General features: G+C 41.1%; 1 protein-coding gene across 5 annotated transcripts in view; it reads right to left on the reverse strand.

Annotated features, from left to right (window-relative positions):
• Positions 1 to 22,573, reverse strand: part of RACGAP1 (Rac GTPase activating protein 1) — a 34,431-nt gene extending 11,858 nt beyond the window's left edge. The window contains exons 1-7 of one of the 5 annotated variants that reach the window (XM_010349801.2): positions 22,449 to 22,573; positions 12,863 to 12,951; positions 6,239 to 6,441; positions 4,723 to 4,859; positions 3,709 to 3,778; positions 1,998 to 2,051; positions 888 to 968 (exon numbers count right to left, since the gene is read on the reverse strand). In XM_010349801.2, the coding sequence (XP_010348103.1) occupies positions 888 to 968; positions 1,998 to 2,051; positions 3,709 to 3,778; positions 4,723 to 4,859; positions 6,239 to 6,441; positions 12,863 to 12,947 (630 nt within the window). In that variant the 5' untranslated portion in view covers positions 12,948 to 12,951; positions 22,449 to 22,573. Of the gene's footprint in view, positions 1 to 887; positions 969 to 1,997; positions 2,052 to 3,708; positions 3,779 to 4,722; positions 4,860 to 6,238; positions 6,442 to 12,862; positions 12,952 to 16,636; positions 16,656 to 21,290; positions 21,354 to 22,378 lie in introns of those variants that run through there. The other 4 variants (XM_074402618.1, XM_074402619.1, XM_074402621.1 and 1 more) reach the window with 4 other exon arrangements.
• Positions 22,574 to 24,514: the final 1,941 nt, after the last annotated feature.

Consider the following 24,514-nt stretch of genomic DNA (forward strand, 5'->3'; position numbering starts at 1 on the left):
CAGCAAGAAGAGACTCCAGCTCTACTTTAAAAAATAAAAATAGGCTGGGCACGGTAGGTCACAGCTGTAATCCCAGCACTTTGGGAGGCTGAGGCAGACAAATCATAAGGTCAGGAGTTCAAGACCAGCCTAACCAATATGGTAAAACCCTGTCTCTACTAAAAATACAAAAATTAGGCATGGTGACATGTGCCTGTAGTCCCAGCTACTCGGGAGGCTGAGGCAGGAGAATCGCTTGAACCTGAGAGGTGGAGGTTGCAGTGAGCCAAGATAGCACCACTGCACTTCAGCCTGGGTGACAGAGTGAGACTCTCAAAAATAAATAAATAATAAAAATAAAGAAATCTCATACTTAACAAGATAAACATAGGTTATGGGGGCATATATTCAAACAACCAAGATTCACTCAGCCAGTTGTTTAATCGGGGTAACTCCATTCATATGGATAAGGATCCTACTGCATAGAAACACTTTAACCAAAGACTTGGCTCATGCTAGGCTGGGTGTGGTGGCTCATGCCTGAAATCCCAGCACTTTGGGAAGCGGATAACCTGAGGTCAGGAGTTAGAGACCAGCCCGACCAATATGATGGAACCGGGTCTCTACTAAAAGTACAAAAATCAGCTGGGCATGGTAACATGCGCCTGTAATCCCAGCTACTCAGGAGGCTGGGACAGGAGAATCACTTGAACCTGGGAGGTGGAGGCTGCAGTGAGCCAAGATCGTGCCACTGCACTCCAGCCTGGGCTACCAGAACGAAACTCCATCTCAAAAAAAAAAAACTTTAACCAAACATCTGTCTCAAAACAACGCTGCAATGCTGACTCACAGGAGTTTTAATGCTTGGGGCCAGTAATCTCTTGTTATCTTGGCCTAACTATTCTTACCTGGTCTGCTGTGGAGCCAATGGAACGAGTTTTCTTTACAGGTCCAGGGGGACCATCAACAAACTGTCGGCTACTAGAGCGCTAGAAAGGAGACAAAGACCCAAAACTTTAGTGCCAAGCAGATCTGAAGCACAGAAGATAAAATTATTCCATCAGACAACTTGGATACAGGTCCTGGGGATTAGGGCTACAGTAAATAACAAACAATGTGTTCTCTCTCTGCCTATTTCCACATGAAGCATAAGCTGTACGAAAAGAATATGTTGTATAAAAATGCTCTCAGTGCCCTAGAAAAAATGAGCAAGCTGTGGAGAAATTTAGATGACACCACCAGAAAAAGTACAGCTGTAATCCTAACTAAGGACATGAAGTCTTGGAAATACATTAAGTACCCTAAACAAGCATACACAGATAGATCTCTATATATCCCATTATACACACATTTCATCTGAAGCTTATATTAGAGCACAAAAATCCTGTGTAAAAATTCACATGATGGGCTGGGTGTGGTGGCTCACGCCTGTAATCCAAGCACTTTGGAGGCCAAGGCGGGAGGATCACCTGAGGTCGGGAGTTCAAGACCAGACTGACCAACATGGTGAAACCCAGTCTTGAAAAAAAAAAAAAAAAAAAAAAAAAAAATTAAAAAAAAAAAAAAAATTCACATGACAACTCAAAACAAACTTACATTTATCCTTTTCCACTGTATGAATGAATTGAAATGCAGCCTAAAGAGTGAAATAGGACAGGATCCTGTCCTAAGTTACTATTTCAAAGAATACCAATACTGGCCGGGAGCGGTGGCTCATGCCTATAATCCTACCACTTTGGGTGGCTGAAGTGGGCAGATCACCTGAGGTCAGGAGTTCAAGACCAGCCTGGCCAACATGGTGAAACCCTGTCTCTACTAAAAATACAAAAAAATTAGCTGGGCGTGGTGGCATGTGCCTGTAGTCCCAGCTACTCTGGAGGCTGAGGCAGGAGAATCGCTTGAACCTGGGAGACAGAGGTTGCAGTGTGCCAAGATCCCACCACTGCACTCCAGTCTGGGTGACAGAGCAAGAGTCCATCTCAAACAAACAAACAAAAGACTAAACAAACCATACATACCCTCTTTTCTCTCTTCTTCAGTTTGAAAGTCTTCACCAAAGAAGAATCCCAATCCTATTAACAATTACACTGTATTAGTTTCTTTTTTGGTTTGGCCTTCCCTAAACCTTACGCAAATAAATTTACGGAGAACTTTAAAGGCTTCTTCAGCCAGGCTACCTAATGTACAATTGGGGTGGGGGAAGAAAGGAAAGTCTCAAGTGTTATAGCTATAGAGCTACAAGTTAATGTACTGCCTCTCAAAAATTGAAGCTATTATAATAAAAACAGGAATCAATGCCACAGAGGCAAGAAAAGGTTAAAGAATCACCTTCTGCTGTGATTATTTCCGGTGGCTGATCCTTTATTTCTGATTATTTTTGTAATTAGTTTTAGCACTTACAGAATGTTAGGCACTACACTGATCACGTCAGATGCGATTCTTGCCCTTAAGGGATTGCCACTGTCTAATCAGATGCTCTATATAATATTGCCACTTAAAAAGTTCTACAGTTTAGGAACTTGGGCCCTGAAACATGTTCACCACAAATAGAAGAACTATTTGTTTCTTATTGTAGTCTCATTTCAATTCACCTATTTTAACTGTTTGCATTCATTTTAGTAGTTACCTCTCATTTTCTTACTCCTGATCATCCCTGAAAACAGTATCTAGAAACAGTGGCATACCACAAATAATAGCTTAGCTAAATACATTTAACTTCCCCCAATTCATGGTCTAGTAATTTAGTCACTGGTTGTTTGATTCAGCTTCATTTACAACAAATATCACATCATACATAGGTCTAGCTCAAAAATCAATTGCGAATATGATCTAGTTTTATTATATGTACCAGACCTCCACTATATCATTCCCTATTTGAAAAAGGGTGATGCCTAATATTTGTATCTATAAAATGGCTATATTTTCGCTAGTCCAACACTGAATTTGGACAGAAAACCTCTAGCCATGTAACAAGTAGTTTTCACTTGTTTTGCAATATCAGAAAACCAGTCACCAAAAACTTCCTGATTTGTTTTGTTTGCTAGTTTTCAGCTAGCAACAGAAAAGATGCACAAATCAATGAACTATATCAAAGAATGTATCAGGAGATGGCCTTTTATGCAGAAGCATCGCTATAAGTTAAAAGAAGTGTGCCACCCCATAAAAGCAGGGCAACAAATAGTTTAACATGTTAACTATTGTTGATGCAAGCATTATATAGTGCCTAGCAATTCTAATCACACCTTTCTGGCTGAAATCCCAGGACCTTGGTTTCCTTCTAATTGTGAAGTATGACTATGCTTTCCCCAAGAACCAAACTAACTCAGAAATAAGGCACAAGTCAATTTACTCTAAGAGCAGCAAATAAGCCCTGCTAATATACAGCCTTGCTAATATTTTTATTACTAGCTGGGGCTTTAATAAGTCAAAATATAATCAATTAGTATATGTGGTACACAGAGATATATTAAATAAACTCAACTCATGCCAAATTCTGAATTCTATATTCTCAATTCAGAAACTAATACATAAGCCAGTCTCTTATAGTTCACGCGGATTTATATTGCTAGCTCAGTATCTAAGCAAAGACTCACTAATCAACTAATAAGCACATCAACTAATCAAATAGTAACATAGGATGTTTAGAAGAGCGGACAGGAGAGATATTCCTGGGGAAGCAAGAGGTTAAGGAAAGTAGATAATTCTCAGAGATCAAATGTTTATTATTACCAGTGATTCATCAGTCTTGTCAAAGCTGATATCTGATAAAATGGAACCAGATTCATCAATGGTTGATAGTCTAGATCGGTGAAATAATACAATGTTAGACACAGTACTCTGTGGAACATAAAATTCACCAACATTCAGAACAAGTCCTATTGGTCAGGTAACATCAGTTAATTTCATAAAAATCCTCACTATGGAGACAACTACAATCTTGAATCTTGTGGCAGGTTACTTTTTAAAAATTTTCCATGGAGGAGTGTGTGTGCACGAATACAGGTACAGCACAGCTGCTTTTTCAGCAAAGATCTTGTAACAGCAGTTGAAAGTTACAGTCAGGGTTATAGGTGCTATTCTCTACTGAGTTTGTATTACAGGCCACTCAAAATTCACAAAATCAAGGGAGTGAAGATTAATTTGATCCCAACTGTGCCGGTTTCTACAATCGAGAGTATTACCCAGTACTGACTTTTTAAGAAATTAAGCCTATACATATTCTTACTTATAAAGATTCCCCATAAACAACCAGGCAACAAAACAAATAGCTGACCTTTCCTGACATACTGTACTGGGGATGCTAAATTCAAAGCCTGGTTGAGACTATTTTAAACAGTGGTGCAGTGGAACCAAAATTATTGTCTGGTCTTGGCTTCCAGAGGCCTTTCTAAACCAGAAGAGCTTTAAGAGCTCTCTGGAGAGTAAACACTGAAAGTATTGCTGAACTGCCACTTTCACCTGCGGGTTTCTTAGCAATGTACAGGATTAGTTATTGATGTGCAATTTAGCACTAACATCAAAATTTTATACGTGGTTAAACAACATCCTTAGGAAAGATTTAAAAACAAAATAAAATAAATAGGAACATCCCTGTGCCTTTATTCCCCACCTACTCTTCCCCCAAAAATATTTTTCTGCTTTTTTCAGCACACATTCTAGAAGCAGTATATTTAAGAATTCAGATAACAAGAATTTCTGACAGCTGTGTTGCTTATGATCAGATAACAGATGCAGTTCCTCCACCTTTTGTTCCCAGCATTGCTGCTGGATGGTTGGCCTCTGTTGAGAAAAGCCAGAGCTGATTTTTGTTCCTCACTTAGTTGAATGCTGCCAGATGTGTCACACATGAGCATCTCTCGAATCAGCTGAATCTGTCGTTCCTACAGACCAAAGCAGAGCAAAACATCATAACTAGCCAGAGGAGAAAGCTTCACCTCAAATTTATGGGACGGGCAGACCAGAAGACATTAAAATACAGTATTATGCAAATGGGCCTTCAAGAAAGCTGCTACACCAATACATATTAATTCACATCAAACCCAGATTGTGTCTCTGATTTCGTTCTTTTTTTTTTTTTTTTTTTTGTGTGTGTGTGTGTGACAGAGTTTCACTCTCGTTGCCCAGGCTGGAGTGCAATGGTACAATCTCGGCTTACTATGACCTCCGCCTCCCAGGTTCAAGTGATTCTCCTGTCTCAGCCTCCCAAGTAGCTGGGATTACAGGCATGTGCCATTATACCCGGTTCTCTCTCTATATATAGTATTTTTAGTAGAGACAGGGTTTCTCCATGTTGGTTAGGCTAATCTCAAACTCTCAACCTCAGATGATCCACTGCCTTGGCCTCCCAAAGTGCTGGGATTACAGGCGTGAGCCACTGCGCCCAGCCTTGTGTCTCTGATTTCTGACTGGTAAAATAAACTACATCTAGAACAGTGAAGTTTCTGCTACAAGACCTTTGGATTAACCTGCTAATCTAAGAGGAGAATAATGCAAAATGAGAGTCCTAAAATAGATTTCACATAGCAAAAACACTTTAGTGTCATTTTATCAGGACAAATATTGGTTTCTATGGATCAAAGCAGCCACCCACCTTTCTAAGTAGTGTAGCAAAATGCATTAAAATAGGTACAAAGCTATAATGCACTGGAACCAGACAATTTGAGCTTACTGAGGCATCTAACACTGTATACCAAGATGGATTAGTCCCTCCCAGTAAAGGCTTTCCTTGGTACCATGACCCATCCTGGCACATCAAAATGATAGTGTTCTGTGTCAGTCACATTGCTCAACTGGTTGAATACATCTAGCCTTTTACCCTGAATTAGAGAGCAGTGATGAAAGGAAGAGTCAGAGTTGTCTTGCCTCTGTGAATGACAAAGTATCAGCTACTCATATAAGGATGGATATTCTGGGTAGCACTTAAAATAAACAATGAAGGATGGTCAATATTTTGTAAGAGATCAAACAAGTTAGGGTCTCCCTCCCTTTTCCTCTAATTCTTTAAATTCTCACTTGAAATCTGTCTATTAAGTAACAGTTTCAAGTCTAAATGACAAAAACATTTAAATTTCAAATTATAAAGAACAAGATTCCTAGTCTGCAATTTTAGCTCTAATCATGGGCAAGTTGTTAAAGAACAGGTCACTTTCAGTTTTTTAATGTGGAAGAAGAAACTAGGTATATTTGGCAAGTGAAAACTGTCAGACACTGCTTTCCCCTCCTGCATCATCACTGTTCCAGCACAGAAAACAATACACACCAGCTTTTCGCAGTCAGCCTCAGCTCTCTGTCTCCGTTTGATCTCTACATCCACCTGATTACGTGCATGCTTCAGCTTAACATCCAGGGCACTTCGCTCAGTCTCTGCTTTCATCAAAAGATCCTTGTATTTCCCCAGCTCATGGTCAGTCCTCTGCCACTTTTTACGGATATCCTCAAAGTCCTTCGCCAACTGGATAAATTCTGAGGAAAGGGGGAATCTTTAATAATTCAAGCATTAAATAGCGTATAACTGCTCTAATAAATGAGTTCTGCAGTTAGCTTTATTTGAAATTCATAATTAAGGGACCAGCTGAACAATGGGCAAATTCAGTTGAAAATAACCAGGAGCAGATCCTGGATATGTTTGTCACTCTGAGGAGAACATTGTGAGGAGCAATTCCTATTTCAATAGGCCACTTACTTTTGGCTTAGCCAGTGGCATCTGCTATGGAATATGTAACTCATTAGTCACCTGGCTCCAGATGTAACACTAACACTGAAAAGCTCCTGAACAGAAGGCAATCAAAGGGGGATACCTTTGGGGCAGCTGTCACGCACCAGGACAGTTACAGCTATAAAACAAAAACAGCTTCCTTTACAGTCACGCATTGCTGCACCAGAGATGTTAAACAGCAAATTCAAATGTTTAACTGCTGTAATATGCTCCAGTAGATGTAGATTAATATTACAGATGTCTAGATCTACAATTTCGTTTGGCTATATAATTATACAAATATTGATTTGAAAGCAAAAAACTGATTTGCTTTTGCTGTTTAACACTGCCCTGAAGGGTATGTAAACATTCCAGTTGAAAAAAAACAGGAAGAGAAGATCATACTAGCTTTTGGAACATCCCTGATAGCAGACTGTGAAGACTCTTCAAATGTCTGCAAAGAGAGCATCACTTCCAAGGCAGCATTTTCAAAGGAAGACGATAACCCTGGTGGCATTCGTTCTTATCTCCTGCTATTGGCAAAGCTGTTCTTCTGCAACGTATTTGCAAAAGTGCCTTACAATTTTCTAGTTAACCTCCATTTATCTCTAAGGATCACTCTCCACCAACATCAAGGAAGAAGGTTTCAAGGTATACAACTGCTGCTGGTCAAACTAACCCAGTTTACAGTTGAAACTAGGCCAAATTCACACACAGCTAGCAGATTCTTAGGTAGTAAGGGTACTTTTCCCATATGAATTTAACCTAAAAGCATAGAAACAATATATAGTCCTTTTTAAGCAATTTTAATCATTTGACCAAATATCAAACTTACAAATTAGGATATCAATTCATTCTAGAGAAACCAAGTCATAAGGAAACTTCAGTTTTTACAACAAATTTCAGCAAATAAGTTATTATGACCTAGTTATCTTAAACAATGCAAATATCAATGATAAAAAAGCATTACAGTTCAAATAGTTTTAAGAAATAATATGCTGGGCTAGTCAAACATACTACATTTTTGTGGGGTTTTTTTTTAAGGTTAAGAAAAAAACATATCCGTTTGCAAACTAAATACAGTACGCATACACTCAAAATATTTACTGAACTAAAAAACAATTTTGAGAATAAAAAGATCTTCATCTGATCTAATTTTGCTGGTTTGTTTGTTCTTTAGGATACTTCTTTTATTAAATTACTGCTTCAACTTAGTTTACGTCAGACCCAAAACAGAGGATTTACATACCTAAGATTACTTTTTGTGTGTGCAGGTAAGAAGAGTGAAAAAAAAAAAAAAAAGATATTACTTTTTTTCTTAGAGACAGAGTTTCACTCTTGTTGCCCACGCTGGAGTGCAATGGTGCAATCTTGGCCCACTGCAATCTCCACCTCCCGGGTTCAAGAGATTCTCCTGCCTCAGCTTCCTGAGTAGCTGGCTGTACAGGCATGTGCCTCCACGCCTGACTAATTTTGTATTTTTAGTAGAGATGGGGTTTTACCATGTTGGTTAGGCTAGTCTCAAACTCCTAACCTCAGGTGATCTACCTGCCTTGGCCTCCAAAAGTGCTAGAATTACAGGCATGAGCCACTGAGCCCAGCCTACTTTTTATTTTTGAGACAGTCTTCCTGTCACCCAGACAGCCTCCTGAGTAGCTGGGATTACAGACGTGTGCCACCACATCCGGCTAATTTTTGTATTTTTAGTAGAGATGGGGTTTTACTATGATGGCCAGGCTGGTCTCAAATGATCCACCTGCCTCCGCCTCCCAAAGTGTTAGGATTACAGGTGTAAGCCACTGCACCTGGCCAAAAGATACTACTTTTATGTACAATTCTGCTATGAGTGAAGTTTGCTAGGTGGATCGGAAGGCATTTCAGACTATAGATCAGAAACACTTTTGATGTTGAAGATCAATAATCATGGCACTGTTTTTATTAGTTGGTGAATCACAATTTAGCTTGGTACTATCCCGTCTCTACTAATACAAAAATTAGCTCGGTGTGGTGGTGTGTGCCTATAATCCCAGCTATTGGGGAGGCTGAGGCAGGAGAATTACTTGAACCCAGGAGGCGTAGGTTGCAGTGAGCTGAGATCACACCATTGCACTCCAGCCTGGGAAACAAGAGTGAAACTCTGTCTCCAAAAAATAATAATAATATAAATAAATAAATATTGTGTAAGCTATGATTGCACCACCATACTCCAGCCTGAGCAACAGAGTGAGACCCTGTCTCCAAAAAAATAAAAAATAGGCCAGGCATGGTGGTTTATGCCTGTAATTCTAGCACTTTCGGAGGCCGAGGTAGGTGGATCACCTGAGGTCGGGAGTTCAAGACCAGCCTAGCCAACATGGTGAAATCCCATCACTACTAAAAATATAAAAATTAGCCAGGCATGGTGGCAGATGCCTGTAATCCCAGCTACTCAGGAGGCGGAGGCAAGAAAATCGCTTGAACTTGTGAGGTTGCAGTGAGCCGAGATCGTGCCACTGCATTCCAGTCTAGGCAACAGAGTAAGACTCTGTCTCAAAAATAAATAAATAAATGAAAAATAAAAAATTTAAAAGCCAACATTCCAAATTAGAGATCTGGAGAAGGAGGTAAAATGTACCTCTATTTTATAATAGAAATCAATGGGAAGATAAAAATTTGCTTATGTAACAAAATCAGGATTTCTGTAAAAATAAGTATCTTGGGGGGAGATTTTTGACATAATCACTTCCCAAAGTATTTCCATAACTAGTATCTCAATTTATGCCTAAATCCTGACAGCGCTTCCACAAAGAAAATAAAGATGTTTAAATTCCTATTTTATAGGTGGAGAAACAGACACAGAAGTAACAGGTAAAAGCCAGCACTAATTATCAACACTCAAAACCTCAGATTCTTCCCTCTGCCCCCACATTCTGTCAGCTGCCTCCTTCTAGAGGCCTTATGATCACAATCTCTTTCACCCATTTCTCCCTACTTCCCTCTTCACAACCACCATTCCAATTAAGGCTGTGATTGCCTCTTTCCTGAGCTATGACAACCATGTCATTCCTAGTCAGTCTCCCAGCATCCACCTCTAATGCAGCCTACACCTCTGCCAGGGTAATCTTCCCAAAGCACAATTCTCATTATGTCACTCCCCCTTACTCCTATTTCCCTCAATTCCCATACCCTCTGGTCTCTGCTCAGGCTGTGTCACCTGATCTAAAATACCCGCTTTCATCTCTGCCTGCTGAGATTCTACTCTACATCTAAAGCTCAGCTCAAACCTGTCCTCCATAAAACCATTTAGTCATCCCTTTCCCTGAACTCAAAAATGCTAGAAGCCTTGATAGGTTCTCATAAAATATTTGCTGAATGAACTGAGTTTTAAGATCTCTTATTCCACACTCTAGTCCCCACCACACTCTAAAGTAATCCATCTTCTGAGATGATGTGACCTCAAAGAGAAGCCTAATTAGTATGCCATTGTGGTTACTGAGCTGGTACCAGATGACAGGGTCATGCAGCAGCTATTAGAGAGAGAAAATAGAATATTGTTTTGAAAGGCCTTTAAGTGGATAAGAGCTATTAAAAACATCAATCAATTCAAAGAAAATATTGAATGGGGTAAGCAAGATGCCACAGTAAGTACTATAGAAATAAAAAAAGTCAAGACACAGTTCTTGCATTACTTTTAGATCACATGTCAATACCATCAGCCCCATTTTTCTTTCTTGCTAATTTATTTCCCAGACTATTCGTCTATCAGCACCTCCTTTTCCTCCCCAGCTCACCACCCCATCTAAATCCTTTTCCCCACCCCCAGGAAATGAAGTCACACTCTGTCACCCAGGCTGGAGTGCAGTGGCACAATAATAGTTCACTGTAGCCTCAAACTCCTGGGCTCAAGCAATCCTTCAGCCTCCTGAGTATCTGGGACCACAGGCATGTGTCACCACACCCAGCTAATTTTTGTTTTGTTTTGTTTTTGAAATAGGGTCTTGCTCTGTCTCAGGCTGGAGTACAGGGGTGCAATCTCAGTTCACTGAAACTTTCTGCCTCCCCAGTGATCCTCCCACCTCAGCCTCCTGAGTAGTTGGGATCACAGGAGCATGCCACCACACCAGCTAATTTGTTGTTTGTTTGTAGAGATGGGATTTTGCAGCTGGGTGCTCACACCTGTAATCCCAGCACTTTAGGAGGCTGTGGTGGGCAGATCACTTGAGGTCAGGAGTTCAAGGCCAGCTTAGCCAACATGACAAAACCCCACCTCTACTAAAACCACAAAAATTAGCCAAGCGTGGTGGGAGATGACTATAATCCCAGCTACTCGGGAGGCCGAGGCAGGAGAACTACTTGAACCCAGGAGGTGGAAGTTGCAGTGAGCTGAGATCACACTACTGCACTCCAGCCTGGGTAATGGAGTGAGATTCCATCTCAAAAAAAAAAAAAAAAAAAAAAGAGATATGGGGTTTTGCCATGTTGCCCAGGTGGTCTTGAATTCCTCGACTCAATCAATTCATCAATCTCAGCCCCACAAAGTGCTGGGATTACAGGCATGAGCCACTGTGCCCAACTGCTAATTAACATTAGCAGTGCCCAACTGCTAATGTTTTTAGAGACAGTCTTGCTATGTTGCCCAATCTGGTCTCAAATTCCTGGCCTCAAGTAATTCTCCCGCCTCAGCCTCTTGAGCAGCTGGAATTACTGGTGCAAGCCACCAAACCTGGCTCTCAATCTTTTATTACTAAGCATCAAATATATAAAGTAGGTAAAAGCAGATGCTAGTATCTCCTTCAAAAAGAAATTATGGACCAGGCCTGGTGGCTCATGCCTGTAATCCCAGCACGTTAGGAGGCAGAAGTGAGAAGACTGCTTAAGGCCAGGCATTGGACACCAGCCTGGGTAAAATGAGACCTTGTCCCTACAAAGTATTTTTAGCCCAGGCGTGGTCGCTCACATCTGTAATCCCAGCATTTTGGGAGGCCGAGGTGGGTGAATCATGAGTTCAAGAGATTGAGACCATCCTGGCCAACACAGTGAAACCCTGTCTCTACTAAAAATACAAAAAAATTAGCTGGGCGTGGTGGCATGCGCCTTGTGGTCCCAGCTACTCGGGAGGCTGAGGCGGAAGAATTGCTTGAACCCAGGAGGTGGAGGTTGCAGTGAGCCAAGATTGCGCCACTGCACTCCAGCCTGGTGACAGAGCAAGACTCCGTCTCAAAAAAATAAAAAATAAAAAAATAGCTGAGCATGGTGGCGCATACCTGTAATCCCAGCTACTCAGGAGGCAGAATTGCCTGAATCCAGGAGGCAGAGGTTGCGGTGAGCCGAGATCGCACCATTGCACTCCAGCCTGGGTAACAAGAGCGAAACTCCGTCTCAAAAAAAAAAAAAAAAAAAAAAAAAAATTTTGTTTTAAAGTAGCTGGGTGTGGTGGCACAACCTGGGTAACAGAGTGAGATTCTTAAAAAAAAAGAAGAAAGAAGAAAGAAATTATGACTTTTTTCCCACTTCAACTGAAAATACTTTATAGAACACAAAGAAAATCCAGGATAAAAAATATAGACAACTACTACTCTAAAGAAGAAAGCAACATCCTAGTAAATTTTCCCCAGTTCACGGCACAGAAAATAGTGCCAACTATTTAGTGGAAAAAGAATCTTGATTTAAAAAAAAAAAAAAAAGCAGCTGGGTGCAGTGGCTCACATCTGTAATCTCAGCACTTTGGGAGGCCAAGGTGGGCAGATCACCTGAGGTCAGGAGTTCAAGACCAGCCTGGCAATCATGGTGAAACCCCATCTCTACTAAAAATACAAAAATAAGCCGGGCGTGGTGGCGTGCACCTATAATCCCAGCTACTTGGGAGACTGAGACAGGAGAATCGCTTGAACCTGGGAGGTGGGGGTTGCAGTGAGCCCAGATGGCACCACTGCACTCCAGCCTGGGTGACAGAGACAGACTCCATCTCAAATAAATAAATAAAATAAAAAAGCCTGGCTAAAACCTATTAAGAGTAGTTATAGAAAAGAATTTTAGTGACCATTTAGATTGAGCGCCCATTAGGCTTTGACCACATAAATGACCACTGGTTTCTTTTTTGGTAACCCAAATGAAAAACAACTTTAACATTGGAACATACTTCAGCTTTGTAAAAATCCCAAATTTGAAATCTGTTTTTCCTTTTGTACAGGTCAGCTCAGAATGACTTACGGAGTTCATTTCCTTCACTGAGAATCTCTGCCCGGCGCACAAGCTGCTCAAACAGATTCCGCATATTCAGCATCGTAGTATCCATCTTTCTGCCAAGAAATCAAATATACATTAGGGGTCCTGCCTTCTACCCAATGACAAAAGATTCTACAGCAATCCAGCCATCAGTGACCAACATCTGGACTCTTCCATTTATAACCACCATTATAAGAATCTTAAGCTAACAACAGATGTTTTGTGTGATTCTTATTATAAAAACAAACTTGAAATGTTTAGGACTCATCTGAAAATTAGAAAACCATTTCAGACCTTTGAATATAACATCCCTTCCAATCACTTTGGAGCAGAAAAGAAAACAATTAGGAAAGAGTACGTCAGTTGATTACTAAGTGACTGATCAACAACAAAATATGGTTCTTCAGGTCAAGCCTATTGATTAAATAATACTTTTTCCAGTTTATTCCTTGTGGGCTTTGAAGACCTACAATGTAACTTAAAATATTTATTTTTAATTTCATTTTTAGCTAATGCTCCCGTTGCAACTGCCTTTTAAAATGCAGGACATGGTCAGCACATTTCCTACCAACAGCACAGATGACGTCACACAAGTGATTAAGTGGGAAAATCGCCAGCTCAGCAGCACAAGAATTATTTCTGTAATGCAGGCCTCTGCTGGGCTGTGTGCAGGAACTACGTCTAATAAATTTATACTAAGTAGAGGCAAAGGATCATGTTGTACCACATTCTGGCATCAGAGAGACAATACACCACCTTCAGAGTCAGAAGGGCAAAGCAAAAATCATTTGCTACTGTGTTCTGTAGAGCGAATTTCAGGCTTCGTATTTTCCCCCAAAGGCCTGCTGATATCGTAGTAAAAACAGTGTCCTTACAGGCGGTTCTATTCCAAATAGACTTTAACTGGGAACACTTTGAGGAAATAAGAACTTCACTTAACAGTTAAGAAAGAAAGACATTATTAACTGGATGTTATGAAAACTATCAAGAAAATTAAATAAAAAGTCAAATTTCATTAGAAATTTAACATCCTCAGGAATACCATTAAAGGATTCTTATGTTTCTCTCAACTACCGCTTCAACATTCTAGTCCAGGCCCTTATTTCCTAAATAAAATTTTAAGAACTCTTATGAAGGGTTAGTGATTTTGCAATGTTTATAAGATTGTACTCCAAACTATGAGGGCAAGAAAAAAATATATTCAAAAGTATAAAGGACAAAGAATATATGAACATAGGCTGCATGCAGCAGCTCACACCTATAATCCCCAGAACTCTGGGAGGCAAAGGCAGGCAGATCACTTGAGGTCAGGAGTTCAAGACGAGCCTGGGGCAACATGGCGAAACTCTGTCTCTACTAAAAATACAAAAATTAGCTGGGCACAGTGGTGAGCACCTGTAATCCCAGTTACTTGGGAGGCTCAAGCAGGAAGATCACTTGAACCCAGGAGGCAGAGGTTGCAGTGAGCTGAGATGGAGCTCCAGCCTGCATGCCAGAGCAACACTCTGTCTCAAAAAAAAAAAAGAATATATGAATATAAAGATATTTTCTATTAGATGCTGTGCAGAATTATTCATTTATATTCATATGATAATTGCTGTAATAGAAAAAAAGGTTTCAGTTCCAAGCTTGGATGCAACATATACCTGAATCGGGGATGAAAACCAAGATTTTCAAATGGCAAGTATCTGTTCCAAACTACATAATCACAGCAAGCTGCTAAGCAACCAGACCAACAAATTTATTACAAAGATCTTTCTCTAAACTAAGAACAAAACTAACAGAATAGGATTAAAGGCTGGGTGCAGTGGATCACGCCTATAATCCCAGCACTTTGGGAGGCCCAAGTGGGCGGATCACAAGGTCAGGAGTTGGGAGACCAGCCGGTCAACATGGTAAAACCCCATCTTTACTAAAAACACAAAATTTAGCCAGGCATGGTGGTGGGTGCCTGAAATCCCAGCTAATGGGGAGGCTGAGGCAGCGAGAATCGTTTGAACCAGGAGGCAGAGGTTGCAGTGAGCTGAGATCGCACCATTGCACTCTAGCCTGGTCAACAGAGCAAGACTGTCTCAAAAAATAAGAAAAAGAATAGCATTAAAACCAGCAGGAAGAGCTGTGGAATTCAGAGACTCCATGAATTTAGCAATATAACGAAACAAGCAACATGTCCCAATTGCTACAAGACAGAAACATGGGCAGGACTTTGGGTAGTCGATTCAAATGTTGATTTCCTTTGGCTCTCCTGAGGTAAAAATGGAAGACTTTAATTCGTAGCTTTAATATAAGGTATTGTTTTCTATCATCTAGGCACTTTTTTTTTAAAGCATTTGGCAATATTTATTGTAATTTCATTTGATAAAAGGCACTCTTTTATATATTGTGAGACTGTAAGACAGTGAGCTCAGTACCACAGCAAAACTTCTATATCTGTCCAAGAATTCAAAAAGGAAAATTTCATGGTACTAGGATATTGAAAACTGGTTGTTTAAAAAAAAAATTTTTTTAAGGAGGATTTTTAAGTCTTAAATTACAATATAACCTGTTCTTTTGCCTATTTTTTAATTTTTTGAGACAGTCTTGCTCTGTCACCCGGCCAGAGTGCAATGGCACCACCTCGGCTCACTGCAACCTCCGCGTCCCTGGTCCAAGTGATTCTCCTGCCTCATCCTCCAGACATTGTTCTACCCTTCCTGCTCATGTCCATCAACCACCCTACTCACTGACCTACCCTATCCCATATCCTACTGACTTCCAATTTTGATTTTCCTACTTTTATCATTGTCTCAGTGGCTCAGTTCCAAGCTTCAGAATCACTGCTGGTTCCTCCCTTTCCCACAGCATAATCATTAAACCTTGGGTGCTCTTCTCTCATGTATCTACCATACCCACCACTTCATCACTTGTAGGTTGTCATCACTCACTTCAACTGTGCCCCCTGCCTCCAGTCTTTCCCCCACTGCTTCAGGCAGTTGCCACTCAGATCCATACACTTTGTACTTGAATTAAACTTTACTAGATGATTCTGCCGCGTCCCAGGTAGACTGTAAATTTGAGGGGAGAAATCTTACATGTGGTGCTACTCTATTATACACACAAACATGTAGAATTTAATATGATGCTCACACACAAAAAAAGTATTTGATAAATGTTAAGTCAGAGAACAAACACACACATATCTGTGACGCTATGGTCAAAAGAATCTCCATTCTACTTCAACATCAATGTGTAATATAGCTTAAAGCAAAAAAAAAAAAAAAATAGTTAAAAGGGGGAAAGGGAGCAGAAGTCCTGGGACAAGCTGGGTGTGGTGGTGCTTGCCTATAGTCCCAGCTATTCAGGAGGCTGAGGTGGGAGGTCACTTGAGCCTAGGAGTTTGAGACCACTCTGAACATCACAAGACCCTCTTGTATTAAAAATAAATAAATAAAACTATGTGGTGGCTCACGCATGTAATCCTAGCACTTTGGGAGGTTGAGGCGGGTGGCTGACCTGAGGTCAGGGGGTTCGAGACCAGCCTGACCAACATGGAGAAACCCCGTCTCTACTAAAAATACAAAATTAGCTGGCCATCGTGGTGCATGCCTGTAATCCCAGCTACTCAGGAGGCTGAGGCAGGAGAATCGCTTGAACCCAGGAGGAGAAGACTGCGGTGAACCAAGATCATGCCATTGCACTGTAGCCTAGGCAACAAGAACAAAACTCGGTCTCAAAAAAAAAAAAGAAAGAAAAGAAAAATAAAAAAGTTCTGGGACGAACCTTTAATTCTTCCATCTACGAGTAGTATAATCTTCAGTAAATCACTTAGAAATTCCAAGACTCATCTATAAAGTGAAGTGAAAACAATAACACTTGCTCTATTTACCTCATAGATCATAAAAATGTTTTAATGTGTAAGCTAAGAATCTTACTATCAAAATACAAGATATCTTTTAGTTGGCATGTAGTAAGTTTATTTTATTTAGGTTTGGTTTTGGTCTGAGAGTTGTTATTTCCATCCTAAAACAGTGATTCTCAAATCTAGGTGTTTTTCCCCACCCAGGCTGTCTCCCAATAAGAGTATCACTAAATTCAGAATTTTAGACCATTTTTTAAAATAGTGCTATACAATTAGAAAGAAAGGAATCCAGTATTTACTAGGTGCTTTGGAGTGACTCAAGCACTAAATTAGACACTTCACATATACTTTTTCTTTAAATGAATCTGACTTATGTATATATTTATTTATTTATTTGAGATGGAGTCTTGCTCTGTCACCCAGGCTGGATTGCAGTTGTGCCATCTCAGCTCACTGCAACCTCTGCCACCCAGACTCAAGCGATTCTCCTGCCTCAGTCTCCCAAGTAGTTGGGATTACAGGTGCCCACCACCACGCCTGCCTAATTTTTTTGTATTTTTAGTAGAGGTGGAATTTCACCATGCTGGCCAGGCGGGTCTCGAACTCCTGACCTCTAGCAATCTGCCTGCCTCAGCCTCCCAAAGTGCTGGGACTACAGGTATGCACCACCACACCTGGTCTCACTGACTTAATTGTCTCCATTTTATAAACAATGGACAACTAAGGCCAGAGACCTTAAACTGACTAATAAATGTCAAACTCTCATTGAAATCCAGGTCTGAGTCCAAAATCTATATTCTCTCCAACCCAACACATTGAAGAGATGATATGCTACAAAAATATCAGTTAGACCATATATATTGCAGACATACCCAGAGACTTCCCCCAAAATCATAACATGTCATCCAAACAGCAACACATCTACAACACACATTATAGCTGCAACCCAGATCAACCGAGAAGAATCAAGGAAACAGCAAAATTTGACCTGGTCTAGGCTTTTAAATAAGCTGTTCTAGATGAGGTTTGCTGCTTCTGGAGAGTTATTTTTTCCTCTAACATAGATTTACTTAGGGTAATCCAAAAATGGCACTAGCAGAATATAATCCTCTTCTCTTTTATGCTGAGGGACCATATATTTTTATTAACATTCTACAGAAGTGACTCTCAGGAATTATTTATAGATGACAAAAATATCTTTCTATATCAGTACTAACTCTGATATCTCAGCCAAATTGTAACTCAAAAAGCTAAAATTTACTCACCCTATTCAATGTCAATTGAAAATAGTTGTAATTTTCCTGCTGGGTCACATTTTCACCCTCATGAATACTTGTTTATTTCCCCCCATGTATTATTTAGTCCAGAGCTAGGAGATACATTAATGTGAAAGCAAACAAAAACAAAGTCATATTGTAGTACACTGCTTTTGCAGCTGTAAAACAGCTGTCACTTTCTACAACAGAGACTGCTGCCTTTCGGGAAAGCTGAAACGATCCCTGTGTGCAGCAAGAAAATCAGTTTGTGGAGCACTTTAAACCAAAAGGTGCTAGAGAATCTCAGCTGTTATTGATGCGGAGCCCCAGAGGTGGAGAAGTCACTACGTTACAGTTTCCCAATCTGTGAGTATCCCTAAGGGAGCAATTTGGCAACACCATGAAAGAATCTCAGCTGGATGTGATTGCTTTGAGCCCCCAATTTAATTTCAATCACCCAGCCAAGAGACAGACATCATCCTTCAGAATAACAGACTATTACAGATCTTACTGCAGGGTACCCTGGGAAAAGTCTCTATCCTCTTCTTCCTCCTTCAAACAACATTATTAAGAGACCTATATATCAGCTTTTTTAGATGCATCAAGGGTGTTAAATACTTTAAGACAAAGCAATGAAAGGTTGCTTGAGTTTTTTCAGTAAAGTGTTTTAATGAAAAACTTTCCCACAAACATTGCTAAATCTGGAGATTCCCAAGAAATCAATAATATAGGTTCCCTGCTGTCAAGGAAAACCATTCTCAAAGATAATCTCAGTACTTTAAGATCTTTTCATATGAACGCATTTGAGGACAATGTAAGGACAATTCTTTTCCAGAAATGTCCGGCTTCTGCTTCACCGTAATGAAAGCGTCTTCACCATAACGAAAGTTGTATTCCCTGTGAATACAACTGGCGGGGAAGAAGGATTATCTTGAAACCAAATGTTGTTTATAAGCAAATCACTTGCAGAAAGAGTAAACAAAATGTTCTCAATCCAACATGAATGAAGACTAAAATAAGGAAGGGAAGATCTGAATTGTGATTTTTCAGAAAATTACTATCAGTTCAGCATACTAAATACTTCTTTTTTCCCTGTGAATTCTTCCTATTCTGGTCTTCCATCCTTCAAGGTCTAGAATAAGTCTTACCAATTCACTGAAACCTTCTCTAACCATTTCAGTCCAAAATGATTTCCATTATTATCTATAACATTCATTTAGCAGATATAAAAATACGATTTGTTTTTAATTTTCTATGTTCAAAAAATTAATAGTAAAACAAAAATCTCACTACCCTAAACAACTATATGTACCACCTTATCTAATCTTGCCCATCTTACACTCATATTTCATAGTGTTACAATCATACATTACATAAAATTTTGTGTTTTGCTTCTTCCTATCATATTTCCATTAAGTTCTAAAGAGTTGATGAACAACTATTTGTTTTACTATTCTCTTCTTTGGACGTTTAGGTAATTTCCAGTTTTTCACTTGTCTCTGCCTGGAATCTCTTGCACGGTCACTCTTTCACCTTAAGGTCTTTACTCAAATGTTGCTTTCTCAATAAGGTATTTCCAACCATCCTATTTTAAATTGCAGACTTTCTCTAACACTTCTCTGCTTTACTTTGCTCCAAAGCACTTCTCTCCATCTAACATACTTAAATATTTATTCAGTTTATTGTCTGTTTCCCCACTAGCTTAAGTTCCAGGAAAGCAGAGATTTTTGTGTTTTCTTCAATGCTGAGCCCCTGATGCCTAGAACAGTGCCTGACATTTGGTAAATGACTAACAAATATTTGGTGAATAAATGAATTGAGCATTCCTATGGACAATATCTTTCTTCAGGTGACTGTGTTCCACAGAATAGATTTCCAAGGCTAAGAATGCTATATTAGGGTATAAAAACCTTTTATGGCTCTTAATAGTACCAAAATGTTTTCTAAAAGTGTTATACTAATGTACAGTACTCTCAGCAGTGTATAGGCCTACCAGACTCACCAGTTATCTTAAGTTCTATTACCCCAAATTAACTGCACATTCCTTTAAGACCAAATAAGACTGTCTTCTTCTTACACTTTGCACTTAAGAAATACTTGTTGAATGAAAGTAAACAGACTGGGTGTAGTGGTTGACACCTATAATCCCAGCATTTTGGGAGGCCAAGGCAGGCTGCTCACATGAGGCCAGGAGTTCAAGACCAGCCTGGCCAACATGGTGAAACCATATCTCTATTAAAAATAAAAAATTAGCCAGACATGGTGGTGCACACCTGTAATTCCAGCTACTCCGGAGGCTGAGGCAGGAGAATCGCCTGAACATGAGAGTTGGAGGCTGCAGTGCGCAACCACTGCACTCCAGCCTGAGAAGACAGAGTGAGACCTTGTCTCAAAAAAAGAAAGTAAACTAGGCCAGGCGTGGTGGCTCACACCTGTAATCCAAACACTTTGGAGGCCAAGGCGGGCGGATCACCTGAGGTCGGGAGTTCAAGACCAGCCTGACCAACATAGTGAAACCCTGTCTTTAAAAAAAAAAAAAAAGAAAGAAAGTAAACTAGTACAACCTCTATGGAAAATAGTGTGGAGAGTTCTCAAAAAACTAAAAATAGAACTATCATTCGATCCAGCTATCCCACTAATGGGTATAAAAGGGTAAGAAATCAGTATATCAAAAAGACCCTTGCACTCATGTTTATCACACCATAATTTACAATAGCAAAGACATGGAATCAACCTAAGTGTTAATTAATGGCAGATTGGATAAAGAAAATGTGACAGATAGACGTACACCACAGAATACTACTCAGCCAGAAAAAAGAATGAACTCATGTCTTTTGCAGCAACATGGACAGAACTGGAGGCCATTATCCTCAGTGAAATAACTCAGAATGTCAAATACCGCATGTTCTCACTTAAAAGTGGAAGCTAATCAATGGGTACACAGACATACAGAGTGGAAGAGTACACAATGGAGATTAGGAAAGACAGAAAGGTGGAAGCTGGTGTTGAGGGCTGAAAAACTACTATTGGATACAATGTTCACTATTTGAGTGATGGGGACACTAAAAGCCCAGACCTCACCACGACGCAATATATACCTGTAAGAAATCTGCATCTGTACCCCCTAAATATACAAAAAAAATTAAAAGAAAGATCCCCTCCAAAAAATAAATACCATTGAATGATTAAGCTATAGGAAAGGCGCCTTCTCTAAACACCTACAATAACTCAGAAAGCTTATTTACCCGACAGAAAGATAATGCTTTGGGTGGGGGGGAAAGGCTTATCTACCCATCTACCCCCACTTTCCTACACCCACCTCTCGGCCTACGAATGAAATCCTGTGAAGAGTAACGTATCTCAAAGTGTACAAGCAAGGCTGTGCGCGGTGGCTCACGCCTGTAATCCCAGCACTTCGGGAGGCCAAGGCGGTTGAATCACGAGGTGAGGAGTTCGAGACCAGCCTGACCAACATTGTGAAATCTTGTCTCTACTAAAATTACAAAAATTAGCCAGGCATGGTGCCACGCGTCTGTAGTCCCAGCTACTCAAGAGGCTGAGGCAGGAGAATCGCTTGAACCCGGGAGGCGGAGGTTGCAGTGAGCCGAGATCGCGCCACTGCACTCCAGCCTAGGTGACAGAGCTAGACTCCGTCTCAAAAAAAAAAAAAAAGTGTACAAGTAAGACCTCGTTGTTACTGAGGCTAAAACTTAGGATGAGAGGCCGGGCGCGGTGGCTCAAGCCTGTAATCCCAGCACTTTGGGAGGCCGAGGTGGGTGGATCACGAGGTCAAGAGATCGAGACCATCCTGGTCAACATGGTGAAACCCCGTCTCTACTAAAAATACAAAAAATTAGCTGGGCATGGTGGCGCGTGCCTGTAATCCCAGCTACTCAGGAGGCTGAGGCAGGAGAATTGCCTGAACCCAGGAGGCGGAGGTTGCGGTGAGCCGAGATCGCGCCATTGCACTCCAGCCTGGGTAACAAGAGCGAAACTCCGCCTCAAAAAAAAAAAAAACTTAGGATGAGAAGGGCAGACAAGATGTCATGGCCTCGGCCAGCCTCCCTAGACAGACGTGGCCCCCGAAGGAGAGGGGCTCCACTGCAGGCGGCCCAGGGCTCTCAAGCACCAGGGCGTTTCCCTTCGAAACCGTGGGGTGTCACTCCACCCACTCCCAAAGTCTGTATTTGACCGAGAGACATTTCTTTAGGATGACTCCTGCCCAGGTCCAGCCACCACCTCAAAAAGAGGCTCCGGCTTTCCACAAGACCCGGCGCCAAGACAGAAGCCCCCGACCCTCCCAGCCCCCGTCCATTCGGCCTGCCACGACCCCCACCCTAGAAAAGTCCGAGTGGAGAGGCTATGGCTGCTGGCCTGTCCCGGACCCCCGCGGCAGCCACGGCTCACCACACGAACGCTCTGCTTCCTACCACAATCCAGCGCCAGACGCACCTGGTCTGGCACCCCAACTACTCACTTCAGTCAGCCTGGCCCCACCTGGGCCGCTCTTCAATTCGCCCCGCGCCTCACCCAACGGCAGAGCAGCGCCGCGCCGCCAGCTCCGGTTTGAAATCCTTCACCAACCAATCACAGAGAAATTTATTCCTCCCACACCGTCCCTCTACGCTGGAACGTACGCCTTAGGGCCACGCGGAGGCGACGAGAACGGGAATGAGCATGCGCATTCTGACAAAGCGAAGCCAAAGACGGCCATTTTGACTAATGTCAACGGTTTGGGTTTTTTTCCGTGCTCTTTCCTGAAGTCATTCAGGATGCCATATTGACTAAGGGCAAGAGGTATTTCTTGAGTGCAAATTATTCTTAGCCTCACTGTTTGCGGGACTAGAGCCCTTGGAAACGATTAACTGAACAATGTCAGATCGCTCAGTAAAATAGGAAGAATGCCAGGAGTTAGAACAGCAGTTATTTTCAACCACATTCACTGAGCTATATTATCCCTTCCATTGATGTATCCATTCAGACTTCGATTTGACACTCATTATTTAAGTGAGCCCACATCATCACAAGCACTTCACTGGGAATCAGAAAATAAAGATGGTATGGTCTCTGCTGTCAGTAGCTACGAATGGAGGCGATAGCTTGAGGAAATAAAAATAAATACAAGTGAAAATACTATAATTCCATTTAATAAACGTTATTTAGAACATGGCATTGTGTTAGCACAGGGGCTTTCATACTTTTTTCCTTCTTCTTTACTTTTTCTTTTTTTCCAGACATCCTCTGAAAACTTTCATACTTTTTTAAAAATCTGGACCCATAGTGAGAAATACATTTTACGTTACAACCAGTTAATGAAAACTCTGCTTATTCTTACTACATGCAACGTACTCAGAACTACTCAACAATGTGTGACTACCCGCAATTTAAAAAACACTGGCTGGAGCATACAAGAAGCACTTTGGTTTAAAAGAAAGATCACTTACTGTCACATTGGTCCTTGAGTTAAAAAAAAAAAAAAATCCTGGTCAACATGGTGAAACCCTGTCTCTACTAAAAATACAAAAAATTAGCTGGGCATGGTGGCACGTGCCTGTAATCCCAGCTACTCAGGAGGTTGAGGCAAGAGAATTGCCTGAACCCAGGAGGCGGAGCTTGCGGTGAGCGGAGATCGCTCCATTGCACTCCAGCCTGGGTAACAAGAGCGAAACTCCGTCTCAAAAAAAAAAAAAAATTAAAAAAAAAAAAAAAAAAAGTCCGGGTGAGGTGGCTCACACCTGTAATCCCAGCACTTTGGGAGGCGAGGTGGGCAGATCACTAGGTCAGGAGTTTGAGACTAGCCTGGCCAATATGGTGAAACCTCATCTCTACTAAAAAGACAAAAATTAGCTGGGCGAGGTGGCACCTGTAATCCCAGCTACTCGGGAGGCTGAGGCAGGAGAATCGCTTAAACCTGGGAGGCAGAGGTTGCAGTGAGCTGAGATTGCACCACTGCACTCCAGCCTGGGTGACAGAGCAAGACTCCATTTCAATTTAAAAAAAAGAAAAGAAAAGAAAGAAAGATCACAGATTTGGGGAAGAGAGATTGGGGAGATGTTGATCTAAAGATATATAATTTCATTTAGAGGAAAATTTAGATCTATTGTACAACACAGTGACTATAATTAATACCAATGTATAATACATTTGAAATTTTCTAAGAGTAGATTTTTTTTTTTTTTTTTTTTTTTTTGAGACGGAGTTTCGCTCTTGTTACCCAGGCTGGAGTGCAATGGCGCGATCTCGGCTCACCGCAACCTCGGCCTCCTGGGCTCAGGCAATTCTCCTGCCTCAGCCTCCTAAGTAGCTGGGATTACAGGCATGCGCCACCACGCCCAGCTAGTTTTTTTTGTATTTTTAGTAGAGACGGGGTTTCACATGTTGACCAGGATGGTCTCGATCTCTCGACCTCGTGATCCACCCACCTCGGCCTCCCGAAGTGCTGGGATTACAGGCTTGAGCCACCGCGCCCGGCAAGAGTAGATCTTAAATGCTCTCACCACACACACAAAAGAAGTAGTGAGGTGGCCTGGTGCAGTGATGAGG

The sequence above is a fragment of the Saimiri boliviensis genome, chromosome 7 (assembly GCF_048565385.1).
Source record: "Saimiri boliviensis isolate mSaiBol1 chromosome 7, mSaiBol1.pri, whole genome shotgun sequence".
Taxonomy (NCBI): Eukaryota; Metazoa; Chordata; class Mammalia; order Primates; family Cebidae; genus Saimiri; species Saimiri boliviensis.